The 22,208-nt window shown below is 45.6% G+C and overlaps 1 protein-coding gene across 2 annotated transcripts; it reads right to left on the bottom strand.

The window, feature by feature from the left end:
- Positions 1–1,451: 1,451 nt before the first annotated feature.
- Positions 1,452–14,707, bottom strand: SP8 (Sp8 transcription factor). Of its 2 annotated transcripts, none has more exons than XM_034402408.3 (2): positions 14,514–14,707; positions 1,452–13,393 (listed from the first exon to the last, which is right to left on the bottom strand). In XM_034402408.3, exons 1-2 carry the CDS (start codon positions 14,532–14,534, stop codon positions 11,957–11,959), a joined length of 1,458 nt encoding a protein of 485 aa, XP_034258299.1. In that variant the 5' UTR covers positions 14,535–14,707; the 3' UTR covers positions 1,452–11,956. The 2 variants fall into 2 exon arrangements, with proteins under 2 accessions (XP_034258299.1, XP_034258300.1); XM_034402409.2 differs by lacking the exon at positions 14,514–14,707 and adding an exon at positions 14,009–14,496.
- Positions 14,708–22,208: the final 7,501 nt, after the last annotated feature.

The raw sequence follows: 22,208 nt of genomic DNA, 5'->3' as shown, positions 1-22,208 counted from the left end.
TCATCTGCAATGAGTCCTGTATTACCTAGGAGATCCAGTAGGGAAAGACATCCACCTGAGAGGTATAAAGCAATGGTAGTTTGTCAGGTTAACATAGAACCTTCAAGTTATGAAGATATTAGGTTGTATCCTGAAAAAGAACAAAATGCATGGAAGGATGCAATGAGTAGAGAAATTAACTCATTAACTAAATTAGGTGTTTATGAGGATATTAAATTACCACCTGGAGAGAAATTGATTGGTTGTCTGCATTTGTCTGCATGTCTGAATAGGACTGTTTTCACCACTGCACATTTTCATGCTTTTGCAAAGCACCCAGGAATGTGTGTTTGAGATCATCAGTAGCTAAGCTCATTTTAAAGGAGGCTTCAGGTAATTTTTGAACATATGCTTGGGGCAGGTGCAGAGGCTGTCACTGTATTGCTGGATTTGCACTATAATGCAAGGTCACCCAACTGGTATTGTTGAGAATACCTTCTCTTTACCTGTGCCTGTTTTCTGCCAGGTTGCAGCAGTCTAAAAGAAAACAACAGGACCATATATCTATCTATGTTACAAGTGATTGACTTTCTTCACTGACTCTCTTTGGTCATTCATTTTTTTAAAAAATAACTTTATTAAACATGTTACAACTTAATGAGATGTAGGAGGAGTACCAAAAGTAGTCCAGAGACAACCTTAGTTTCAGATTGATCTGTTTTACAGTAGTGCCAAGATTGGCAACTTCTCCTTCCCCCTCCATCCCCTCACACATTGATATTAAAAGATTTTAGCTAAAACATCCCTGTGTATTTTACATGATAACTGACTAGATCTGACCAGAAATTTTTTGGCAATCTAACCCAACCCCCACCCAAAAAAAAAGTATGATAAAACATTGGAACAAATTTAATTGAATGAGCCTTGCTTCAGAAACAAAGGCAATCCATTTGCTTATTTCTGAAATTTCAATTAATGCCCAAATATATAGCTACCAGAACCTGTGTTGCAAAAAATCTAGATGGCCATCAGAATACAGCAACATTTATGTTTATATTCTTCTTGCCTGTCACCTAATGGGCATCCAAATTTTAGCAGATGAGATTTTCTGAAAGTCCTAGAAAACCAAGTGCATGTTTAAAAAACATTGTTGCAAGAGCAGCTTCAGATCTATGCATTTTTGCTGACTGCCCACTCAGACCAGGGAGTGTTGTGCTCATATAGCAATGTAAGGATTCTGCTGTATCCTTCTGAACTCTTGGGTATATTTTGAGTGTTAAGAGTGTGTCATTGGCACTCTTACAAAATGAGAGTCACAGTGGCATAGCCAGTCACAAAACATTCCGAGCAGAAATCTAACAAAATAGAAGATAAAGTGGTTGGTCAAGAAGCTGCTTGTAAGTAATGTAAGAGATGCTGAATGATATATTCTCTCCCAGGGAGAACAAAAAATCCATTTTGCAGAATGCAAGTTGGTGGTCAGAAATCTATTTATTCAAAGTTCCCCCATGCACATCAAAAGATGCAAGTGAAATTACACAAGTGAAGAGCAATCACATTACATTTTTACAATATTCAAAATGCCTCCTTTATCTTCCACCATCCTTTCTTTTCTTTCTTTCTTTCTTTTTTGCCAAGAATGTCTCTTTAAGTCTATCAGATTTCTCTGCACAATTCCAATTTCTTTTCACTTTCTAGACATCTGGCCATGTTTTAGAACCAAACATTGAACTGCAGACACTTAGCATTTTTCTGCTCAAAAATTCTTGGAAACAATGGTATTGCAGTTTCATGTGTCTCTGTGCAGCATCCCAGACTCCCCTGTTTCTTTTTTTAAAGTTTTTCATCAAAAATATTTCAAAGAAAATTAAGGGACCAGAGAGTCTGGCAAGTATTATAAAAGAAACCTACATAACAACAGAAGTCCTTAAGGATCATATTAGTGATCTTCATTATACAAGCAGGGTATTGTCTAATCACAAAAGCAGATATGCCAATATCTATTCACACACTAGAATTTTTGTGTACAACATGATACTGCCCATATTAATCGAATAGTCTGGGCGTTTTTAGATCAAACTTATTTTGTACAAAAATTGTGTCGCCTTAATCACAAAAATACCTCTGAGATTTTGTACTTAAGTATTCATTACCAGATTTGTTTACATTCTAATATTCAATATCAAAAACCTCACTTGTGAACATTGACAGTTCAAAGGAAGTTTAGTAAAAAAAAAAAAAAAAATCTGCAATGCTGTTAGAAATACAGATAGATTTTAATAGTCGAGTAAATGGGTTCCTCAGTATTCAGAGTGCCCTGGCATTTTACAAAAAATGCGAAGTTTGAGCAATATTTTTGAAGATTGATACAGACATTTCTGCCAGATGTTGTATTAAAGGGGCAATTGGAAGTACACAAATTTATTTTAAAGCAATACTGTGTAATATAACACCTGTAAAAAAAAAAAGATAATTAAAAAAAATCTCCAAGAAAACATTTTAAACAGGAGTATCTCCTCTTTCTGCCCATACTGAATTGATACTGTGGATAACATTTCTAGATCATTAGATTTCTAATTTTTCTTTCTCAAATCATTGAAATACCAAAACTTTCATTTCTGTGTAGGCATTTATATTTAAAGTACTGAAGGAATCAGGAAACTTGCTGGCTGTACTGTAACATATAATTTGCAGAAATGGCTATCCACAAAACTTTAGGCATGCACTTAAAAAGCAGCCAAACTTTCATTTGGCAGAAATCTACTTTGCATCCTGGCAGGTTTAAGCATATTTTCTTAGTGCCATTGAAACACCAGACAATCAGTTCAAGTGAATCCGATATCTAGGCTTTCTTCTCATGTTACGGATGGAAATTAAATCAGACAGGTTACTGACATTAATCTGCACTGTTTTGAGGCCAAGATTTCTGATGCGATTGAACGGTAAGTCTCGGGTGAGAAAGAGTTGGTATAGAGATGAATTTAACCTGTAGAGCAGACGCAAGATAATCATACCTTTGCCATTTTTAAGAGATGCATGCTGATCCAACCTGACTCAAATCTCAGTAACAGAGGTTCCAAAAAACAATTCTAGCTATGTATTCTATTACATGGCACATCATCTACACAAGTGAAATTAATTTGTTTTGGTTCAATTTTTGTTTGGCTCAGTGTATTCTGCAATGTGTTTTGTACATAAATGTTCAAGGACACTTTATATATTCCTATATATTTGATCCAGTGTGCCAGGGTCAAATTACCCTTCTCATTATGGAGGAGTGAGGGAATATGACATTTACTGGGATCGCTGGTTGTAAAGGGAGTTGTAATCCATTGGAGTGGCTCTATCTTGAGAGTTGCACAAAAATATGTGTCTTTACCTCCGTAGAAATAAGAGTAATATTATTTCAGGGAGGGTATTGCAAACTGGTTGTTGGTAGAGATCTTCTTGGAAAGCACAGTTGATGTGCTGGAGACAGCAGAGATCATCTTTTTCTATTTGTTTTTATTCTGGCACTGATCCACTGCCAATTCTGGCTATGACAAGAAATTTAATGGCAGGCCCAGAGTCAGCCAGTGAACTTCCAGAGCTAAAGTTGAACTTGAAGCAGGTTTCCAGAGATCCAGTTGATCATCTTATCCAATACTGCTGTTGAGAAGAGTAGACAATATGTGAATGTATGGACAAAAGGACCAACAAAAATTGAACCAAAACAAATGAATTTCACTTCTGTAGATAATGTTCCATATCACAGAAATACATAGCCAGAATTGTTTTTGGAACCTTTGTTACTGAGGTTTGAATCAGGTTGGAACAGCATGCATCTCTTGAAAATGGCAAAGTTGTGTCTGTTATATAGGTTAGATTCATCTCTACACCAACTTTAGCAATTCTAGCTAGACCTGGTTTTTCTACTGTCACCAGGAAGGGTTACTTCTATTATCATCATCATCATCGTCAAAGTTTAGCATATTTTTTAATATATATCATGAAGCTCCCTATCCGAACATCTATCAAGCCATGATTTTTTGTTGCACTTAAGCGCTTTAAGTCCTTGTACATGCTACAGAAATATTTGATTGTTTATATTAGATTTCCTTTGTAAAGAAATTAAAGCAGGTGCCTCAGCAGGGAGCAGACTAAATGTCTCCATTTCAGTTGCTTTTAGTTCTGGGGTTTAAAAACACGGAAGGAGATCTTTTAAAACACGGAAGGAGATCTCATTCCGCGCGGCGTTTCCTTTAATTCTGTTGGTTCCTTTGCTTTAACCACCGATTCTGAAAAATATTTCTTCTTCGCTCTATTCCGGTGAGATCTGATGTAGCTGGAAGAAAGGCTGGGTCCCACTAAAAGTCCGCAGCTAAGCAGGTTGGAGCCAAGGAGGAGCGAAACAGATCTGAGGAAACTTAGCCAGCTTCCTCAGATCCGCTGAGTAGCACTTGGGCTGGCAGAAGCCGAGGTGGGCGCAACGAGAGAAAAATAAAGCGCCAACCGCGAGATCAGCGAGGAAGGGAGGGCAAGAAAAATGGGCAAGAAAAACACAGTGCTATATACATACGTTTACATTTTAATCCCTCTACCTCAATCTTTCCATCTTTAATTTCCTTTAATGTATTTTTTAAATAAAACAACAACAAAAACAACATTTTCTGCATCGATCCTGCGTCTAACAAAACTGGCAGAAAGTTTTGGCCAACTTAAAAAAGCTCTCGGTTGCGGGCCTCGCGGCGCCTCAGTCTTTAGGCCAGCGCCCGTAGCAGCTTCGATTCAGTCGGCAGGCGGCGCTGTTTCTCCACTCCCGAAGTCGGCGCGCTCGGCTGTGCTGTCAGGCGCTTCAGCACTTCCGCGCGAGCACCGAAGTCGGCTTTGGAAACCATCGCGCAGTCACTCCCTTTCGTCCACCCGATTGTAAGGCGTAAAGGTGCCTTCTGGATTCCTAAAGGCTCCTTCGCACCCACGCGCACCAAAGTCTCTAAGACACTTACGGACAGAGGACAGAGGGCCAAAAGCGAAGCCGAGTGGAGAGATAATAATTTTAAGACCGGTGACCACACAAAACAGTAGAAAACGCCGGCGGGGGTGCTAGTATCGAATGCCCTGTCAAATGGAGGTCGCCTTCGGATACTTTCACCCAAAACTGCTTCCATATTTTTCGCGTAAACCTGCCTCCGGACATGGGCTTTCCCGGCCGGAGCTCAAGCAACTTCCTCTGGTTCTTTCAAGACACTATTCCCCATTGAGGCTCATAGGGAAGGAAGGGATAGTCACCTGGACAGGAGGTCCCCTCATTCCCTCAGGCGATGAAGAATTAGGATGGCCTCTTAACCCGGGATGTGTAATTGCTCTAGACTGGGCAAAAGTAAAATCGAGGGGAGGGGGGTATTTTCCAGGAAACGACACTTCTATCCCAGCCCCAGGAACAAGTGTCCTGCAATTATTTCGCAAGGGACTCAAAGCACCGCCTCAGGCTTTATTGCAGGAGTGTAAAGCGACACGAGGATTCAGATCCCCGCGTGTTTTGGGGACTGACCCAAATTCCGCGAGTTTATGTTTTTCCCTGCATTTAACTGAAACCTAAGCCATTTTATCTTCGCAGATTCCGGTAGGAATTCCTGTGTTATCTCAGGATTGAAATTTTGCGAGTATAAATATCCTACAGAGTGCTAATTGAATTTTCTAGCCAGTCAGTCACAGTAAATCTTGTGAGTGGGGAGATTTCTAGCTCCTTCCCTCAGGCACTTCGAAAGTTGCATCTTTTCTAATAGAGATAATAGTGCCCGGAAGTCAGTCTGGCGTTTTCCTCAAGAGAATGGCTGCAAGGGTATTTTGGGACGGCAGCCTAGCGACCCAGTCTGGACATGCCACTGAATTCCTGGTGCTGTGAAGAAGCTCCTTCAAGGAAAAGAGCAATTCTTCGAAAACAAAACCCCAGAATAGTTAGGATCGTGACACAACCAAGGAAGAGATAAACTATTTTAAGATTTCGTTCAGTGGCTCTGGAACGCATCTTTCTTCTAGATCGATAATAAGTGCCAGTGCCGAATTTAGAATACATATTAATACACAATAAATTAGCCTCAAATTCTTGCTTTTCCTGACACCTATGGAAGGAACTTTCTGTCCAGCATCAAATCTTTATTTTAACTCTGTGTAAATTTAAACCATCATCTCTCCAAACAGCAACGCCCTCTCCCTTTTCCTCCCCCTTTATCCTTCGACAAGGCTTTGAAGTTGGTTCGACTGCGGAATAGTGATTGACCCAAATCTCCGCCTGCCTTTCCAAACTGAGCAGGGATTTCAACTCTGTCCGTGATCGACCCTGCAGCTGAGGTTACAAAGCCTATTCAACCTTAAACCAGGATTAACAAAACATAACGCTTTGTCTGCAGAAATATGCTCTAGCCCAAGGAGTCGTTTTATAGTTTCACGGGTTGGCTTCTTACATGTAAACCTCGATAGTGGCTGACTGGGTTCCCACAACACAAACGGCCCAGTCTTGTTTTATCTTAGCCTCCTAGTCTGGCCCAGTCTACTGTGTGACCTCAGCACCTATCGCGTATTAGGTCTAAAAAGGAAGCAAGTAAAGCATTTCTTCGGAAGTTCTCAGTCCACAAGGCGAACAAGGCACCTTTCCAAAGGAGATGCACGGAGCAAGGAAAGCTGACTAGTACTAAAGTTTGCCTTTAAATCTCGGAGACTCAGAAATGAGACTGCCCACAACCAAGAGTAAGAAGAATCTTAAACCACCACACGTCCGTGCACGTGTTCCCGAATCGTGGCAGAAAGACACTTGTGGTTAATGATTCCATGCCTTAATTTAAGCTTTATCTTTTCTTTCAGAGAGGCACCTTCGCACACAGTGTATTATTTATTATTCTTTCCAAAGCTCCGAATTAGATGCCAGTTGAGTTAGAGCCTGATCATAAATGCGTTTACTTCGAGTTGAATGTAACATACTTACAAGGCTGCGATCCTAATACAGTCTTCTTTGGACAGGATTCAACGGAGCTCACTTTTAAAAGAAGGATTTGGGATCCTTCTTTTAAAATTTGGCCACGTGAGACTGCATATTAGGACTGCAGCAATGCTTAGCTCCATCATAGTCAGTGGGGTCACATCCTACCACTTCAAGCGAGGGGGTTAAGCATGGTCTGTGGTAGAAGGTGTCAAACGCACGTTCTCAGTTATGTAACTGAGCAAAGGAACATGGAATACTGGGTGCAAGTTTCTTCTCTCTCTTCTTTCCCCCCATTGGATCCAAATAAATCCAGTTTGGCTAGTCCTGCTCCAACTGGAAACACCTAAGTGGAGAGAGAGCTGGCGCGATCCTAAGATATTAATTCCAAGTATTGGTTCTGCCCCCGCACCACTTCCTCATTGACTTAAACTTGGGGCAGGACACCCAAGGCAGCTTTGTAGAAAATCTATTTACAAAGTCAAAGAGCAAATAGCTAAGGCGGACTGCCTCCGCCTCCCCGCCCGCCCGCTGCCTCCCTCCCTCAACCCGGCTGAGAGATTTCGGCTGAAAACATCCGTGAACCTGCAGAAAGCGGCCTTCTTTTTTTTTTTTCCCCTTCCCTTTTTGCACTAAGGTCGAGACCTCCTTCACCTCCGCAGTTCCCACTCAGTAGTGCAGAATAGACCATGCACACTCAGGGCATCAAGCCAAAAGCAGCTTCAGCTTTTTCCAGCGGGAGCCTGGAATCACCTCGGGGGCCTCCTGTGGGGCAGCCAAACCCTTCCCCGCCCCCAGCCTCGAAGTCCACCTTGCCAGGCAGGGGGAAAAAAGGAGAGATCGGCGCTGTCTCGCCTGCCGGACCTCCAACTTCAACTTTCCCCTTTCCACTCTTTGCGCTCCGGCCTTTGCCAAAGCGAAAAGGTGGCGGGGGGAGGGAGCACCGGTGCGCCCGTGATACCGGCGGCCTTTTTCTTTGCTTGGAGGATATGGAGGCTGGGGAAAAACTGCAAAGCGTGCCTTACAAAGACCTCAAAATCCGGGAGATAAAAACAACGGCAGCTATACAGCAGATATATTTTTACAGTTGTGGTTATTTCGCAACTCTCAGCTCCCCGACAAGACTAGGGCTCTCACTTTGCTGGTTACTTTTCCCATTATTATATACAGCCTAGCTTAACTTTCACTTTTGCCTCCCAGTTGGAAAGGGAGGTGCCACGCGAAATCACTGGCCAAACCGCAAAGTGCCAGCTCTCGGGATTGCACCCCGGAGATGAACGAAATCAAAGGGAACAATCTGGCGCCAGAATTCCCCCAACCTCAAGTTTGCATTTTTTTCCAGGTATCTGTTCTCTCCTGGAGGAAGTGGCGACGGGATTCGGACAGCACTTTCTTTTAAAAAAATCCACTGACTGCCGATTCCGTAATCTTTTCTTTACATTAAAACCAAACAGGATTTCTCTTTTTAGGGTGACGAAGAGCCAGGGGTCAGAATAATCAGCAACTTTCAAACTTCAGGCTTGGATCTATTCCTGCTCAATAGTTAGCTTGGTTCTTTTCTCTTAAACTACTCCTCCCCCTCCCCCCCAATCTCTGCTCCTAAACGGCTTGACCCGAAAAGTAGCTTCAAGGAATGTGTTTGTTCTTATCCTGCTGGCATTAAGGATCAATAACAGGGGTCAATGTACTTAATAGTTGTTCAATCGTCATAGGATAATACCAGTTTTGTATCTCATTCACTCATTGTCTGTAAGAAGAAATGCGTTGTAAGTCAGGCTACTTGTAAAATAATAAAAACGAGCACTCCATGCACACAGCGAGCCAAGCACTGAATAATATTCCCAAAATTTAACTGTTCCGGTTGATGTCCTGAGAATCATTAACAAACTAATATCTGAATGTGAAAGTGTTTGTTGTCACAAGCAACAGAAATGGGGGTGGGAGCTACGTGTGTTACATTAGTTGCTAAAGCTTCTTACCTCAAACCAAATCCAGCTGTGCTTAATAGAGGTTCTTTCCTGAGCAGACATTTACCTATTACTTTTAGAGAGACTTGCCCAGGAAGACTGCGTGAAGGTGCAGAGTCTAATATGTTATTTTCAAAAGGGATCCCAGTCCCGGAAAAACAAATTGCAATGTCTTGAAGATACCCCATTATTATCCTGAGAAAGAAATTAACTAACCCTAACAACAAATATTTTATGTGCTGTTTATTAATTCCATTTAAAATCTTACAGATAAAAGTCAATTACATTTCATGCATTTAAAATGCAATTTTTAAAGTATTCCAGCGAAAGGCTTTTTCTTTCTTCCTTTGTTTCTTTCATTCTTTTCATTTCAATGTGAAATATCCAAACTTATTTCAACATTACAATGAGACAATTTGTTTGCAGAGTTTGCAAACTTGCAGACAACAATCTTATCCATATTTAGGAATAAGACCTACTGAAGACAGTAGGATCCCTAAGAAAACATGCATAGGATTGTGTTGTTTAGGTAACATCAAAAGTGTGTTATTAACATTCACCATATTTATTTTCAGGAAAAGCACAGGCCATTATTTGTCTGCATCATTTGGACAGTTTATTTAATATATGGGTCTAGATGAGCCCACTGTGTGAAATATAAGAGAATTCTCACTTAAACTATACCTGAACTGTCAGAAAATGCAAAAAAGTACATGCTCCATTAAATGAAATGGCATTCAACATTTATCCAATCTTTTTTGTTTAATTACAGTCTTATGCCTAACTAAATTAATATTCAAGCAAAACTATATTCTGAAGTGCAATTTGCTGTACACTTCAAAGGACATCTTTTTTAAAAAAATGCAGTTTATTAAGACTGCAACAATAATGATTTAATATTTTGTGACAAAAAAGGAAAATGTTTTTTTTTAAGAAAGCTCAAGTGTACTTTGATATATTTTCAAATATTTACTGGAAGTAATATACAAGAAAAATACTATACAAAATCGTCCCCTGGACAACTGCGCCTCACACCAATACAGTGGTGGAATTATATTAAAGTGTTAACTATTTTACAACGATTTCTGTTGTACAAGTCATTAGGTTTAGAACTATTTTACTAATATTTGTCTTTATCCCCTTGTGTTTTTGTTTGGTTGGCTGGGTTTTTTTTTTTTTTTTTTAGCAAACTATAGACTTGCAGAAAAACCAGGTTGGTTTCATATTTCTTACTGTCAGAAAAATTATGCTATGAATTAGAATAAATTATATCCTTGGTGTTTTCAGAGCATCACATGAGATGCTGGGCTTTGGAAATTAAGCAGAGGTGTTGGTACTTTCTTTTAAGAATGGGGAAGAAACTAATCTAGACAGAAGTAATTTAATTACATTATTTTCCTCTAACTTCTAAAAGAATAATAGGGGAGACTGGAAGTCCCTTATATTTAACTAATGGATATTAGCCAGTCAAATAACTACTTTGAGTTGTACTGATCTGACTGAGAAAGAAAATATTAGAAATGGTTTTTAGTATCTCATTGAAATCAATGGGACTGACTTTATATATGGGTCATAACTTTCAACAACAATTATAAAATTTATATAATTAAAGTGGTTGAGCTGCACCAATTGATTACACTTTTTCCAGGAAGCATTTTGCAGAGTCAATTTTTACCATGATTTAAGCAATGCTTGATTACAGCAGAAAACTCGAATTAATAGCCCAATTAAAAACTTTTAAAACTAGTTGGACTTATAGAGGTATAAACTAACTGACCAGAATGGGTGCAGCCCAGCTTTATGAATATTAGCCAAAAATAAATATCTTTATGCTGAATGGAATTTATCCCTAGGAAAGCATGCAAAAGATAGTATTTTAAGGCAATTTACTATGCAATCCTAGAGATACTCAGAAAGGATCCTCACCGTTTAACTTTGGGACTTTAATTCAGTTTGCCTTAATTCTGAGTAAATGGGATTGAAGGGTAATTTTTTTATAATTGTCTATGAAAACAATTTTGGACTTAAGTCTATGAAACCCAGCCTCACTAATTTCTGAGTGAAGGCTCAATGGCTGTATGCCGAGTTGGTTAAACAAGGGGATTTTTCTTTAATGGTTGCTAAATCTGATTTTCCCCTGCCCAAGTCAATGGTATCCTAAGCATCCATTTACTGGAAAGTTCCTGATCTGTTCTTGTTAGAACTTTTTTTAAGAAATAAAAGATAAACCTCCAACTAAGACCAGAATCTCAGTTATTTTGAGCCGCTCGCTGAAGCACAGAATACTTGGAAGTGCTAGACAGAAAAGACATCCGAAAGAAAAGCCTAGCCCATCTTATTTTGTAATATCTACCAAGGCGGGATCCTCTTTGACAGAACTGAATTGCAAATGGGGCGCTAGGCGATCACGCCTACATTCACACTCTCACTTCCACACACGCATACTTTTTAGGTTTCACCCACATCCTCCAGAGTAATCCTATTAATTGCAATATTCCAGAGAAAGCAAGTGAGCGCTGCAGTTTCGGAGCAAAACTGAATAGAAATTTAACTTTTGGAGCAATTCTTTGAAATAATAATAATATTAATAAAAAGCATCTCACAATATTCAAAGTGCTTTCAGCGGGAGGTCTTGGGCTTTCCCGCCTCTCCTATTCCCTACGCCCCCGGGCAGCCGCCTCTCCTTCTCAGAGAGGCTCTGGTCCTTGCCGAGAGCCCGATCCCCGCCCTCCCACTGTTTGGAGCGCCCCAAACCTCTTCCCCTCCGGCGCGGGTGTCTCTGGAGCAACTGCTCGGCAACCGAAGTCCCTTTTCTGGGCAGGGATCTGGCTGCGAGTCCGCGTTGGCTGGAATGCGTTACTTCGACGTCCAGATCCCCTTTGGCCCAGCGGGCGGGAGGCTACGAAATGGGAGGACTGAAAGCGTGGTGGATCCGAACAAGAAGGGGAGAAGGAGAAACAGAGGACGAAGAGGGGGAGGAGAGAGGCGAGAGCCGGGAAGAGCAAAGCCTGGTCCTCCTCCCGCCTGGCCTCCGCCGGCGCGCTCAGGGCGGATTTCACTCCAGGCCGTTCCGGTGGCCCGGCTCGGAGGTCTGGAGCAGCTCCGGCGAATGGCAGGGCGGGCTGCCGGGGGCGCTGTGCTCGCTGTCGGTGTCGCTGCCCTTCTTGCCGCCCCCCGAGCCGCCACCACTACCGCTCCCGCCGCCGCCGCCGCCGCCGCTGTGAGTCTTGACGTGCTTGCTGAGGTGGTCGCTGCGCATGAAGCGCTTGTTGCACACCGGGCAGGCGAAGCGCTTCTCGCCCGTGTGCGTGCGCAGGTGGCGCTGCAGCTCGTCCGAGCGCGTGAAGCGCTTGCCGCAGAAGAGCCAGTTGCAGACGAAGGGCCGCTCGCCCGTGTGCCAGCGCAGGTGCGCCTTGAGGTGGGACGTCTTGCCATAGACCTTGCCGCAGCCGGGGATGTGGCAGCTGTGCAAGCCCTTGCGCCTCAGGCTGGCACCCGCCGGGCCCAACCGCTCCGCCTCCTGGCAGTTGGGGCAGTCACAAGTGGCGCGGCCCGAGTAACGCCGGGCCGACGAACGCGGGGAGCCGCCTAGTGGCGCGGAGGGTCCGGCGCCCAGCATGGAGGCTCCGGCTCCGGACGTCAGTGGTGAGGGGGCCGCGTCCGGGTAGGAGCCCGGCAGAACCGGCTTAAATCCGTCCATGAGATGCTGCCCAGCGGGACTGAGGAGATGCGAGGAGGCGGCGCTGCTGCTGAAGGCCGAGTGGCCCGCTAGGCCAGAGTAATCCGAGTTGTAGGCGCCAAGCGGCGAGTGCAGGGAGCCCGCCTGGAGCCCGCTGGCCGCGGCAGCGGCCGGGTGGACGCCGTTGGGGTTCTGCACGTCCAGCCAGCCGGCGCCCACGTCCCACCAGCTGGAGGCGCCCGCGTCGCTCGGGTGCGAGGGCTTGAACCAGGATTCGTAGGGGTGCGCCATGCCCACGCGCGGGTAGATGCCCTGCAGGCCCTCCACCGAGGTGTGCACCTTGGAGATGAAGACCGGCTGATGAGCGGCGGCTGTGTCTGGAGCTGCCCCCCCGCCGCCGCCTCCGCCGCCACCACCCGACGGCCCGGGCGCCTGGAACACCGAGTAGTCGTTGGCGAAGGGCGAGCCGGCCGCCGCGCCGCTCGACGTGAGTGAGAAGGCGCTGGATCCAGGCGAGCCGGCGCAGCTGAAGGAGTCCGAGACCAGGGCGGCCGCCGCAGCAGCTGCCGCTGCCGCAGCCGCGGCGTGAGCTGAAGAACCGTTACGGGTCGAGGCCGAGACTCCGACGCCACTCAGAGTGGAGCCCACCACGTTGCAGCTTCCCGAAGATGAAGAACGTTTCCACGGATGGAAGCCTTTGCCGAAGGATGAGGTACTGTCGGACAGGACCGACGGCGAGGGGCTGGGGCTGCCGATCTTGTTGCAGGTAGCGGCGAGCATGGCCAGTGGAGTGGAGCCGAGACGCGGTTCTTCCTGCAGAAAACGGGGAGAGAAGTCCGGGACAGCGCCCGTCATCTTCCGCCGGCAAAGATGCCCGCGGCAGCCCTCCCCAGAGCAGGATCCACGCCCGATAGCCTCGCTTGCGGACGGGGAAATGGGGGCTAAGGCGAGGAACCTTTGCGGTCCTTTACCCCTCCTCTTGATTCCGTGAGAAGAAATGACACCCCCTCCCCCGATCTCTGCTAACAAGCCCCGGAAAAACGTCCTTTAGGAAAGCCCACTGGTTTCTTTGGTTGAGATTGGCTCGCAGCCCGGAGTCCGGCCAAAGAGCTCGAGAACAATCTCAGTCCCATCCAGAAACCAGACTCGGAAGAAAAATCTGAAAACTGAAAAGCTTCTGTACCGACTAAGCCCCAATTCATATGCTGGGTTTACACAGCATTCTTTCTCTTCCCGAAACTACCAAGAGTATTGGTGCATTTAATCCGCAGCCATTCTTATCTAGCAATTAAAACTGGCTGTAGCCGCAGATTAAAGTTGTTTTTTTAAAACGTTTCTTTAGTCTCGGAGTTCACTTATAGCGTTCTTCCCCCCCTCCCCCAAAACTTTTATATTCACACCTCAAGGAAACAGAGACAATCAACATACCTGCAGGAAATGTCGGGCTCAAAGAAATGTTAAAAAGGAGGGGGGATCAACAACAGCAACAAGCTGCTGCAATTTTTTTTTTTTTTTTTTTTTTTTTTGCTTTAAAGATCTCACAGGGAGAGAAAAAGATCAAGCGAGGCAGCTGTTTTTCCCCGTCCGCGTCGACAACAGAGAGGCCAGTTCTCCGGGGATACAGGAATACTCAGCCCAAGCTCTGGAGGTTGTTAAGGGCTAATGCCCTTAAAACCTTTTCCTGCACGCTGTCAAGGGAGTTGAAAAAAAAAGTGGCTGCCCTCTTCCCCCTCCCCTTCCCTCTCTCCTCTTTCTTTTCTCCTAAACTCGCATGGAGTCAAGAGAAAAAAAGCAAAAATGAAACCTTCAATAGTCCCCGGTCAAGAGAGGGGCTGCTTTAACCCTGCTCCGCGATCGCCAATAAACAGGACCCAATTAAAACAGCAAAGCGGGGGGGGGCAGTAGAGGAAAAAAAACACACCCTCGGACTCACCCCTAGAAGTGAAGTTGCCATCCCACAAAGTGCCCTCCTCTCAGAGGATCTTTTTTATATTGATAAATCAGAGGCAGTGTTTTTTTTAGAGGTGTGCAATACAATGATCAGTTCCGCCCATTCCACCACAATTGTAGCTCCCTCTCTCGCTTTGAAGTGCCGCTGAGCCCGCGCCAGCCAATCTGCGGCGCCGTCGGCCGCTCCGCTGCGTTGCCGCGTGAGGTCATCAGCGCCGCCGCCGCCGCCGCCGCCCGCTCCTTCCAGGGCTGCTGCACAGCGCGGGCTGGGAGCGGGCTGGCGGAAAGCAGGCACGCAGGGCGAGCGCAAGGGAGCTGCGGCGTTCCTCGCAGCCCGTTTATTCCCTCCGTTTTTTACAATCTCCCGTTTCCCGGAAGGTTGCTCAGATATTCAGCCCCGCGGAGACGGAAAGAAAAAACGCGTTTTATTCCCCTCTGCACGAGACTACGCACACATGTGACAGCCTTGCGAGCTGCCGACTGTAGTGTCAACGCCTGTCTCTTTTAGTCTGCGGTCTCTCCCACCTTCCTCCATATCCCAATTCCCCGCAGCAATCGTTTGGAAGATTGGGAAAACCCAGCTTTCCTGACAAGGGGAACCTGCCCTTCCCCTACCCGATCACCCACTCACCCAGCCTTTTTGTAACGCCAAGGAGTCTAGTCGTATGAAACGGCGGAATTATCCCGGATCAGGCCACTGTCAGTGGGTCTCCCTCCCTCCCTCCCTTCCTTCCCTCCCTCCCTCCCTCCCTCCCTCCTTCCCTTTTTTTTTCCTTTCCTGAAAAAGATGAAGCTGTGTATATGGATTACATGTAGATATTTTAGACCTCAAATTTCCTGGTGCATTCCTGATTATTTCAACCGGATTGTAAGAACTCGGAGAGATATCATTGTTTTGTTTTGGACAATAAAAAGTTTGGAATTGGGATTCCGCACTATGTATTGCAAATTCTTTTCCTCTTTCTCTTTTTTCTTCAAACCGAAATAGCTCCGTTTTCAGTGGAGTGAAATCTCTTGTCCCAGGTGTTAAATGGAAGGATTTTAGACTTCCACCAAAGCGTCATTATTTATTATCATGGTCATCAACACAACCATCACCATTAAAGTGCAAGCTTTTTAATTTAAGCAGAAGAGAGCCTTTCGTTAGGAGAATGTACCCTGATATTTTGTTCCCTGCATTATTTTCAGATGAGAAGGGCTCAGTGTTATTATGATTACCATTAATATAGAGAGCGCTACAGTCCCTTGCTTGCAATATGTTTGTAGCTGGAGTTTTTCCTCTACTCCAAACTTTTAGAAGAAATCAGATATATATATAAAGCTGGGGTATCGCGGGGCTGGGACATCTCACCTCTATAACCAATTCTGGGTTTCTCCCCACGCCCACTTTTTTTGGGGGGGGAGGTGGGGGAGGCTTTTAATGCTTTGTGGCTATTGAGTGCACATCATAACTATTGATTACGGGGTAAGAGGCATGGTCATATTTGGAAGTAAGGAGCGAAGTAAATTAATGAACTGCTGTCTTTCTCTGAAGGCTGACGGTTAACCATGAATGTGGCGCTTCTCTCGCTGAGCTGCTCTGAGTGACTTGAGCCTGTTGAGAAGGCGGGACAGGCCAGCCCAGGAGGAGGAACGGGTGGAGGGAGGGAGGGAGCTGCGTTTAACAAATAAAAAGAATTAACTTCGTGCCTTTGGTCTCCTTCTTTAATGATATTCATTTTAAAGACCTAATGCACACTTGTTTAAATTTAGGATTTAAATTGAATCAATATTACCCCTTGACCCTCCCCCCACCAAACACCCACAGAAAGGGGGTGGGGGTGGGAATGTGGGTAAAAAAAGAGTGAGAGAGTGCTTTATGGGAGAGTCCGGATGGAGGAGTAACTGTTGAAGCTCGGGATCTGCTGACTTTGTTTGCTGCACCAGAAGGGCACCGAAGAAGAAGACCTGCAGATTTGGGAGGGGGTCGGGAATCAATGAAGTCAGTACCTCTTTCCAAGGAGGGGAAAGACAGCTTGGTGCTGCCTGATCTAAAGAGATCCCTGCAAACAGGGATCATTAATTAGATCAAATTCGTTAGGGGGAAAAAAAGAAAACGCTTTTTTCCTTTTCTTCTCAGTTATGCATTTCTAAATCTCACCAGTTATTATATGATTTGAGAGGACTTCAAAAATGCTTATTTCCGTAGATCACTTCTATTTTCTTTTCTTTCAGTTTCACTACTCAAAAGCAGCATCTACTCAAATTAGCAATTATCACAACTTAGAAAATATCTCCGCGGAAGAATTGCATCCTCTGCGCCTAGCCAGAGAGTAAACAAGGGAAAGAAAGAGAAACAAAGAACCTCGGTGTAGCTGCGTTGCTTGTGCGTCTCCGAACAGACGGAGAGGGGAAGAATGCAACTTGGTGTGCGGAGTGTGTGTGCGCCCAGGATGCGCATCCACTAGCGGCCTTAGCCTCCTATGTTCCTTCCTCTGGGCTGAAAATACCAGATAAATCTAAAACCTGTGGTTATCCCGGCTGGGCACAGTCCGCAGGCAGCCCCAGATCTTGTGGGGGCGGGTGGAGGTTGGGGAGAGGGGGAGATAGGAATTTCTGAGGACTGGGACCTCAAGGGCGAGAAAAAGCTTTCTTCTCCAAATTCATGGAGATAATAAGCGCGCACCAATTCCTTTCGCCGCTTGGCAGAGAGAGGTCCGCACATTTTCTTGTAAACCTGTAGCATCCGCTGCTTTGGCGAAAGTGGCGACCCATTAGCATTCCGTCCGCATCTGCACATAAATTTCATTTGAATTTCAAATTTAATAAACCGGGAGGTTTTTAATCATCCCTGGTTTTATTTGTTTGATATTAACATGCTTATTGACCGGGTCTGTTGACCAGTTTGATCATTACAGGACAGCGAAAAGTTAATTAAAACGACCACAGCTCCTTAATCATATCATCTGTCTCATCCATGTCGCTCCCTTTATTACAGTCTATGATGGATAGTCTCCCAGATTAATTTCTCTGTTTCTTCGATTTGGACAACAGCTTTGGGGACCTAATTTACATACCGGGAACAACTTGCACAAGTCTGCCCAGCGAAGACCCTAGTGGCTGGGGGAGCCATTAGGAATCTCATCCGCCCGATGAGACGAACGTGTCTCTCTGTGTGTGTGTGTTGGGGGGGGGAGAGAATTGGGAGGAAACAGGAGTCCCAGCTGAGCGCACACTCTCTCCCCCCCCCCGCATATACACACACCCGGTCCTGGGGGTGCCAGGAAACAAACTAGCTCTTCGGGCAAGGCCTGAAGAAAGGACGCGGTAGCTTTGCCGACCTTTCGATTTGTCCAAGCGAGACGAAGCGGCTCTTATTGGCCGATTCTCAGGAGCCAAATCCCGATACTAGAGGAGCAGCGTCTCTTCTACAACTTGGAGGAAGGGGAAGAATTGGTCCTATTCAAGGCACTCCCCCTGGGAACAAGCGATACTTCATTCAGGAAGACTTGCGTGCACGGGTCTCCCATGTGCATAATTTGTCAATACACCCAACAACCACCATCCCTCCGGCTATTGATTAGTTTGCGGAGTAAACCAAACGTGGTTTTTATTTGTTGGAATTTGTACGTATGCCTTTTATTGGATTTAGAGACTTCCCAATTCCCAGTTTGACATTTAAAAAACTAAAAAATAAAGTAGGAAAAACTCATCGCCCACCAGAAAAAAAAAAGACCTCAGAGACTCGACGCCCATCCTAACTTCAGGCCTAGAAGTAAAGTTTTTGGAGCAACCGAAGTATCGGAGCTTTACAGATCTTCGGGAGATGCTTTCCAGAAGGATAGCGCAGAGAAGGTGCACTTCCTAGGCGACATTGTTTGATTGATGTGACCTGGGACCAACTCACTCTGCCCATCTTACTCAGCGAGCAGAAACTATTGTAGATAGGCGGTACCTCAGATAACCAGGCTGGATCTGATATATACAGAGGCGTTTAAATGTTGCACGGGCGAAGTCCTAAGTGAGAAAATTCCAGTCTGGGATTCCTGGAGAAGGGGAATACAGTCGAGTTGAATCTCAGGAGCAGGTCAAAGCTATGGGAAAGGTCTGCAGTTGCCTTCTGGGGTGTCTTTCAACTCACAGTGCTCTGGATCTTCTCCTGCCCAAGTACTAAACCAGGCCTTAGAAAAAGTTTTATTGATAGCATGATCAACATACCACCTCAAGAAATAAAGATACGATCCTGTCCTAAAGGAGTGGCATAGGATATTCAAAATCATGAAAGTGTGGGAAGATAACTGAATCTCTAGCCAAAGTTGCCATTATACATCTGAAGACTCAGAACTTTTAAAAAAGAAAGAACACTACCTTCTTTTCACTCTCACCCGCATTAACCTTTTGTTTCTACATAAGTTTCCCCCCTCCCCCTCCCCCATTTCACCCATTTCACCTTAGAATTGTCTAAGAAAAATGCCAAAGAAGTCCACAGGAAGACTGAATAATAACTTAGAACTGTATAAGTAAAGACAATTTTTCTCAGTATTATTTTTTCCTTGTCATTGCTAAATAAAAATATGCCAGTATCCAAATAATTTTAAGCCCCTTGATTTCAACTAGGGCATGTGAAGCTCTTGCTTAAACTCTCTCCCACAGAATCAATGGGAGTCTGAGGTAGCCTGAAGTGCTTAACGTTTCGGAAATCGAAAAGCCTTTTGCTACATTATTATCTCCGCTGCCCGTTTTCATTGTTCCCTTGGCTGGTCTTTCAGTGTTCAACTAGCTAACTTGGTTAAACGGCTACGGTGTTTTAAACAAGACTTTCTTAGGGGAAAAAAAGTGCGGGTATTCAAGCGTATGCGTCCAAACGCGCACCTATATTGCCGTGGGAGGGAAAAACGAATGCGTTTCTTTCCTGCAGGTGAATCGCAGTCTATTCTTCCACTACCCTCAACTGCCTTGCCCACGCATGGGACCTTTTCGTTACAATCTTGAACTTTTCTCAGGGGGTTCCTTTCCCCCCACAGTGCTGCGCGTATTTCGCCGGAGGGGCGTGGCTGAGACCAGACATCATTCGAGGAGGAGCCGACGACCTCGGAATATCTGATTATCCTTTTTTCTTTCTTTTCCCGCTGAAATGGCTTTCTCCAGATGTCGCTTTGGGGCTTGACAGAGCAGCCACAGCCTGGGTTGGTTTCCCTTAATCTGGGAAAAACGTGTCGGCCGTGGCTGTCCCAAACCGGTTTCCCTCGCTTGTTTTCAGACCCCTGACTCCCAGATGTCGCTGAGGAGCCGGTCAGGGGGAACGTGGGAAGAGATGTTGTCGCCTCCTCCATCCCAGAAAACCTTTCCCTACGCAAAGGGGATTGGAACAGGATCCCACTTCGGCGGCGGCGGCGACGATGGCGGGAAGAGGGAAGAAGAGTTGAAACCAGCCACACATCTGGGGGCCTCAAGTAGCAACAAGTGAGAGAAACAAGTTTGGGAACGCTGTCCTGACCCACTTTCGCCGACGCCTATCACTTCGTTTAGGCCCTCAGGGCAGAGAAAGACAGGGAGAAAGGGCTATCTCAGAAAATCACAAGCGTTCCTTAGGCCCCACCCACCCCCACCCTCGAAGAAAAGTCCGGTTTCGCGCCCCCCCCCACGTTTCTTTTATACTTCCGTTTCTCGCCAGAGAGTTTAAAAGCTACAAAATCCGTCTCCTCAGCAATATTGATTTTTTCCCCCTGTCGCACCTCGCCCCCTCTCTTCCTGGAGGTCAGGCTCCCAGATTACCGCACATCTCCTCCAGACGGTTGACAGTTGCAATCGTGCTTACTTGAAGATGAATGTTACTTTGGGAATAGCGTTTAATTACCAATAATTTAAAAGGGTCTTGGAGTTGAACGGTGGCGCGCTGGAGCTATTGCTGGGGTTGTTTAAACGGCCGTGTATTGGAGAATACTTTCACAAGCATCGAAAGACCGGGCAGAGGGGGACTAAAATATATAACAAAATAGGGGGAGGGAGTGCAAACATTCTCCCACCAGCTGGCGCCTAATGGTGCGCAGCAAATACAATATTAGCCACTCGGCGCTGCGCACTCTACCGGAGTCCTATGGAGATCAATGAGACACTCTCCCACCTAAATAAGCTCAAATTCACAGCCTTCTTGCAAGATGGGCGGTTGGCCCGAGGACACGGCTTTTCTTGTAGCAGCTGAGCTTTTGCTCCGGATCTGGCCTGCGGCGTGCAACTCAGGTCCTCTAATCTCAGACAGCGCAGGTCTCCATCCAGATCGTAGCACTCGGAGGCTGTCAAACAGCTCTGAACTATGACCTGGGGCAAATGAAGTATTACCCGAGGCGTGGAAAAGGGGCGACCATCTTACAGGGCTCAGAAGTGGTGCTCCATACTCCTATTTTGGTCCCAGTGCTCTTTTGAATGCATTCACTACACATTTATTTACTTATTAGTGCAATTTATATACCGCCCTTCTCCGTAGACTCAGGGCGGTTTACAATGCATTATAGCAATAGCCTGCATACTTTTTGTACATACCTGCTTATTAGGGCTTTCGCCCCACCCCCCTAAACGGCGGCGTTCTATACAAAGTTGGCTTATTACAATCCGGGCCCACAATCCCCGCCCAACATGGCTGGGCGACTGTATAAAATACCTACATATCCAACCAGGTTGCCACATTTCTTCTCTTTCCAAAAGTTGTAGGACCCCTTGCCCTAATACAATACTCACCTACCCCCCCTTGCATTGGAACTCACTTTTTCCCTTTCGGCCACCTGAAGCAACGTGTGAATGGTGACTCTGCATGTGCACTTGAGTGGGGGAAGTGGCGGTCGGTTATTCCCGTAGCCTGGCCTGCTAAGGAGCGGAGGTGGGGGTGAGCAGCGCCGAACAGATGTCCTCGTTTAAGCCATTCTTTTCCCACATGCTCCGTAGAGATTGCCATCGCTTAGGAAGCTCGCTTCAAACCTGGCCCATTATGGGCAAGTTATTCTGGACCACTGAGCACGAACAAAATGGGCTTCAGATCGCGTGCTTTAGAATAATTCGAGGCCAGGAAAAAGCTAAACCAAGGAAAAAAAAGTCCATTAAAAGAGAGGGAGAGCAAGAGTAAGCTGGATGGCACCAGAAAAACTTATTGAAAAGATCTCCCCTCTGCCATAACCATCATCTCCATCCTACCGCCCCTTTACAGATATATTATAATTTACAGGGCCATCTAATAATCCAAAGGGGCATTGTAAAATAGGAAAAAAATAAAGGGAAAGCAGGGGGAGGGGAAACCAGAAAAAAGAGGAAGCCCCTTTTTGCGTTGTAAAACCTCTCCTAATTACCTGCCAGAGCAATTAGCTGACTATCACGAAGAAATTAGATCGCTCAATGTAGCATACATAATGCGAATCATTTTGTAAGGCAAAAAGGAAGGGAGACCTGCGTTTTCTTTACAAGAAAATAAGCCGCCATCCTGGGCGAGCCTTCCGTGGGCACGAATTACGGATGTCTAGGCGTGTAGGGCAAAGAAGCCGGACATCAACTAACCAACTAGGCCCCCCCAGCCTGTCGCCAGCCGGGGCACAACGCGCCCTGTCCATTTACCCCGGGAAAATAGGGGGCGGGTGGGCAGGCGAGCGCAGGGAAAGCCGTTTCCAGGCGCTTAAATTCAGAGGCTTCCAGATCGCTGTAATTAACACTGAGC

Source organism: Pantherophis guttatus, chromosome 4, assembly GCF_059756535.1.
Source record: "Pantherophis guttatus breed Tessera chromosome 4, ASM5975653v1, whole genome shotgun sequence".
Taxonomy (NCBI): Eukaryota; Metazoa; Chordata; class Lepidosauria; order Squamata; family Colubridae; genus Pantherophis; species Pantherophis guttatus.
The sequence above is the reverse complement of the archived record's forward strand: the minus strand, read 5'-3'. Positions and strand labels throughout refer to the sequence as shown.